The 6,000-nt window shown below is 31.5% G+C and overlaps 1 protein-coding gene across 1 annotated transcript in view; it reads right to left on the bottom strand.

Annotated features, from left to right (window-relative positions):
• Positions 1 to 2,100: 2,100 nt before the first annotated feature.
• Positions 2,101 to 6,000, bottom strand: part of LOC147077888 (uncharacterized) — a 525,490-nt gene continuing 521,590 nt past the window's right edge. Inside the window, exon 9 of the mRNA XM_085940151.1 lies at positions 2,101 to 3,219. Within this exon, the coding sequence (XP_085796277.1) occupies positions 3,144 to 3,219 (76 nt within the window). The 3' untranslated portion in view covers positions 2,101 to 3,143. The remainder of the gene's footprint in view (positions 3,220 to 6,000) is intronic.

The raw sequence follows: 6,000 nt of genomic DNA, 5'->3' as shown, positions 1-6,000 counted from the left end.
ATTTAAATTGCATAGGTATTATTTGTTACAATTTTCCATTATTTTCTTAAATCTAAATTAAACAATAAAATTTTGACTATAAAACAAAACACATCTAAAAACTACTTATTTGTTAATTTAATGTTAAATACTTTTATTGAAAAAAATCTTTATAGCTTGTGCACCAGCTATAATAAAAAAAAATGTCTTCCTACTTATGGTTATATAATTATTCTATGTTAAATAAAGTTTATAAAAATTGGAGAACGTATAATATAATGTAATATAAGAATATAAGCAAAATGCTTTCTAAACGCACTGTTTTACTTATATTTTTTTAATTGAATTTCTATACGAGCTACGTTGCTTTTAAATCCTTCATTTTATTCTTAATCCTTCAAAATAACCCTTCATAATTAAATATAGTAAAATTAATTATACATTATGAACGTTTCGATGAACTGGGTTAAAAGGTAGGGTAGATAATATATATGAATAATATTACATCTAATAAAAAAAGGGAATAAGTACCTATATGTATTATGCAAATCAGTACTAAGATTATATATAATAATTATGTTATTATTAATAATATAAAACCAAATATAATATCATAATACTTCAATACATTTTCAGATTTGTTACACAATATTCAATACTTGCCAAAAATTGACACCAAGAATTAGTTTACTCATCATATAGCTGTTTCCACAATATTTTATTAAAAGTACATAGATGGACAATGAAAAAAAAAATCATGAAACTTTTACTTAATGTGGGGTCACCTTTTAATTATTATGTATAGATCCACCAGAGTACTAATAAGTTGAACGCTGGGTGAGGGCGCCACATGCTGAAATTTGACATATCATTCAATACATTTTATACTGTGATTTTTTTTTTTTTTTTTTTTATTAAGCTCTGAAGTCTCAATTGAGTCTTATTTAGCTTTACTTTTTAACATACACTATATATACACATTGTAACAATAATTTCTCATACAGTTATTACAATACAAATTTACGGTAGAGGAAGAAGAAAAAAAAAAGAGAAAAAGAAAAGAAGTTTAGACTTGTAGGCCACACTCACTCAGAAACATTTGGACACACTGGAACGCCTTGATATTCGGCCGAGCCAAAAATATCGTGAGATCCAGTGGCAATTGGTAGTTTTGTTTACTTAAATCTTTAAGAAGCCGCTGTCTCTGGGTGTCATACAAAGAACATTGCCAAACTACGTGGTTAACATCTTCAGTCTCACTTCCGCACCGGCACCCAGGGTCATTTATTATACCCAAGCGAGCCAGGGATGAGGCAAGATTATAATGGTCTGCTCTGCAGCGATTGATTGTGACGATTGTTTCTCTATTTAGCATTTTATTGGTATACCATGGTTTGGTTTCAGGATTGTAATAACTTTGAAAGTACTTTTTCCCCTTTGTTAGACCTTGTTCTTTTAATAAACTATCTGTTTCAGTTTTGGCTATTTTCTTGAATGTTTCAAAAACGTCTGTATACGGTATGGGGAGTTTATCACTGCTCCTCTCAAGAGTTGCTGTTTTTGCAAGGCTATCTGCGTTCTCGTTCCCCAGAATTCCAACGTGTGAAGGAATCCAGTAGAATGTAATTTTGCTGTTATTTGAAGTTGTTTGTATAAATTTGTTAAACCTTTTTTTAATCTCAAGTATATATAAATTGGTTTTTACGCCAAATTTTGGAAAAAGTAGACATTGGAGAGCACTGAGTGAGTCCGTAAAAATGATTATATTTTTGTTGACGTGTTTGAGCGCTATGTCAAGTGCATCATTCAAAGCAATACATTCCGCAGTAAATACAGATGCATTTTGATTAATGCTTCTTTTTATTTGAATATCCAATTCCGGACAAATACATGCAGTTCCAACTGAAGGGGAATCTTGAACTTTACTGCCATCTGTATAAATTGCACACAAACCACCCCGAGAAATGATATTGTTTATTTCTAAATTAGGATTATTGGAACTTTTAAGACTGTGGCCTAACTCAGTATTTATGTCAATCGAAGTAAATGTTGTTTTGTATTCATGGCAGTACGGTGTATAATTATTTTGAATATTTATCTGGTCTATATCATGAGCGTAAGGCCACACGGGCGTTTTTTCACGCTCGAATGGCGCGTGAAAAAATATGGACCACAGTTTTGGATATGGACCCCAAAAATTGGGTTCTCATTTCACTGAAATCATAAATAGTGCTGGAGATGGAGCAGTGAAACTCCGATATATTATAATGTATGGGAGAGGACAACAGATGCGTAGAAAGGTAGAAGAAGGTTCTCTATAGTTCATTGGTTCGAAGTAGGAATAATAATAGATCATTTATGTCGAAATGGACAGGATCGCATCGGAACACAGATCCAGTTAGTGAAATTCCCGATATTATTGTGGAATAATGAAATATTACCGAAATAGTGAACCGGAAGTTCACGAATTATTAATTAGTAATCAAATTCACTTACTTTATAGGTATGTCTTTATCATAGTGTCTACGAAACTTGTTAGAATCTTGAGTAGAAAAAAAAGATATTTATGACGTGTCGTGAATCATGATTTTCGCCTGTGGTGCTGAAATTTTCATACCCTAATGCATGCCACACTTAAAAAAACTGTTACTTCATAACAAAAAACAAATTTGTATATTATATACATATTATCGAGCGCTCCAGTTCGTAATCGATTTTGAGCGATACAATGAATAAATACATAGACTAGGGCTTGAAATGGACCAGAGCGCAGCTCCGATTCATGAATCTGTCTAGTGGAAAAAATAATTTGACCATCTGAATTAGGCATACAATATAATAAGTTCTGACATATATTAAAATTCTTTGGTGAACAATTTTTGACAGTTTCTACACAAGCTGTGTGTTATTTTCAATAAGTACCATCAATAAAAAATAATAGTTAGTAACAAATCATCCAAAATAAAATACAATTATACACTTATAGGCATTGAAATACATTAATTATAATACATTTTGGTAGTTACTTATCTTTCTAGAACTCCCTCAAATAAGTGTTATTTTACATTATCATATAAAATTCATTTATAAATTGAGCCTACGCGGCCCTTAATAATTAAATAAATGTTCTTCGGCCTGGTGGACAGCGTGGTGTGTCGTCGGCTTTATGCTAAATTAATGTTGACTCCGACACCTGTGACGTAGTCTTCCCGCAGGAGCGGTACCAGGGTGGTCGCCTGTCTGAAATTAAACAAAAACAACATATTTATAAAGCATTTAAAACACCTCACACATAGAGTTGGGTTTCGGGAATTTCCTGACGGGAATTCTCGAAAAATTTTCGATATTCTCCATCCCGAATCCCGAGAAAAGCTCGCGATTCGGAATTCGGGATTTCTTTATTATCAAATATTAATTGAAAAAAAACGATTTTTCCATATAAAAAAAGTGGAAAGAAAATACAAAACGTTCAAAGTCGGGGCATTTAACACAATTAAGCCAACGTCGACTCAAAATGAGCGCAATTTTTCAACATCAGGGAATTTTGTGTCTCAAAAGCGTACGCGATTGTCAGACGCAGCCATTGACAGTCTGTGTTTTTTGAAATCCTATTTTAATAAAGTAATGTTTTGAATTATTTTTGTTTTCCTACTTCTATTTTGTTTGTCTTCTTACTTAAATAAAAAAAATCATATTTTTTTGGAATATTTTGTCTGTTTTTACACTGATTTTAGGATTTTTATAGGTTTTTTTTAATTTTCTCGATATCTCGAGAATTCTTTTCTGGAAATTCCGAATCTCGAGATTGAGATTTTCTCGGGAAATACCCAACTCTACTCACACATTTCTCTAAATATCCGTACGGAGCGGATTTGCATCCGTACGTATTCGGAAAATACGCCAAAATATGCTAATTTCCTTGCGTCCGAGGACTATAAGCAACTAGATAATATTTGTGATTTTGAATCAAAGTAATTATGTTTTATAAGCATTCAGAAAAAAAATATACATATAAATTCTTTTATTACTGTAACACGGTAACAGCCATGATGCACAATTACAGTAGTGTATTGAATCGATCACAAATACCCAGGCTTTGACAAAATCACATACTAATATCGTGACCTCACCGGGATCGAACCCGAAGCCCCCAGATGAAGGCCAATGCCAATGCCTTATGCACTGAACTGCGAAGGCCGCTGTAGATTGATGAATGGCGTCAGCGCATCTATCCTATACACAAGACTGTTTTCGGCCTTTACGGCAGCTAACTAGGGTAGGAAAGTATCGAAATATTAACACTTATTGTAAAAATTACAATAAGTTAGCCGTCTGAACTGTCAAAACTATCGATCTCACTCTAAAATTTATCACTGCCAAGAGAGGTGCTGTTAAAACAAAGCACTTATTATAACAATCACAACTAACTTATCGTAATTGTTAGAATACGTGCTAATACTTGGATACTTTCCTACCCTAGATAGCGGCCGAAAGCAGTCTTGTGTATAGGAATAGATGCGCAGGATCCTTAAATATTTTAGTTTTAACATACACGTACCTACTTTTTACACTACAATTTTTAAACAACAAATACTAGACACTATTTAAGAATATAACATTCTTTAGGTATTGAACATAACTAAATGTTATGGGGTAGTCTGGAAATCAATGTTATGGAGTAATTGCAATTTGGATTTTGGCATGTCCTCAGATATCAGACATAATACTAATTTCTCTGTGCTTTATGTGCATGCTGTGTATTATATCGGATGACCTTGAATGTTTTTTCTAGCATACATATTTATATATATACACGTCATAATAGCCTGAAAGTGGACGCTTTCTACGAAGATTTGATAGGTACATGAAACATGACGCCGTCACAAAATTTCAATTTTTAAATAGTTCTAGTCTGATTCGATAGATTCTTTTCAGATTAGACAATTTATGTATTTTACGGTGGTGAAAACTAATGCGAGGAAAAGCGTTCGAATGCCTGCGTGCTACGCTATAATTTGATATTTTGCAAATACCAACAGCAAGATGGCGGCCAAAATTTCAATTTACCTATGATTGCAATCTGATTTGCCTGATTTAAAATTTTTAGACATGAATTTTATGGTAAGTACTCAAAACAAATTCGAAGTTGATAATTTGAATTACACACAGAATCGGGTCAATTCATGCCTACTTAATATTTTACCCAAATCAAATCGACTTTCAATATTTTAGGCATATCGAATTTAGATTCGATATAAATAAACAGGATTTCAACTTACACCCAAAATATGTGTGTGTTTTTTTTAAATAAATATAAAATAAATTAAAACTGTGAATTATTTAAAGATATTTTTGGTGCATACGAGGAAACTCAATAAACTAAATTTTAATGATAAACACAACAATAAAATATTATATAATAATATTTAGGGTCTTTTATTTCTGACTTTATAAGTAATAAAAACACTTGCAAAATGTACGTTGTTTTAAGGGGGAGGTGCATATAAATTTATTATCAAATAAAAGCTTTCAACATATTTTAATAGATCAATCCCTATCTAAATACAATGTGAAAAATAAAATATATATTTTTATTTCAAACAGAAAGCGACATATTAGAAAATAAGTGTTCTACTGTTCGTTTTTTTGAATTGTTCCAAGTAATTTCTTGAAACAAAATTATCAAATCATTATTATTAGGTAAGTGGGTCTATTCTATACTATTGTCGACCGCTATAATTGTTGCAATAAGTGCTAAATTTTAACAGCAGCAAGAGAGGTGCTGTTAAAATATAGCATTTATTGCAACAATTACAAACATCTTATTGTAATTGTTACAATAAGTGCTAATACTTTGATACAAACCTACCCTAAGTTTGATAATATTTATCACTTTAGCGGTCGATAAGTATAGAATAGACCCACAAAGTCCGATTGAAATAAAACGAAAAAATATGTAACATTGTTTAAATAATAACTGTAATTTTATTATAACATCGGTTTTTAGATTTTTTATATTTA

This window comes from Rhyacophila brunnea, unplaced genomic scaffold (assembly GCF_057557595.1).
Source record: "Rhyacophila brunnea isolate RB1 unplaced genomic scaffold, BYU_Rbru_1.0 scaffold_12, whole genome shotgun sequence".
NCBI lineage: Eukaryota > Metazoa > Arthropoda > Insecta > Trichoptera > Rhyacophilidae > Rhyacophila > Rhyacophila brunnea.
This window is presented reverse-complemented; position numbering and strand designations above follow the sequence as displayed.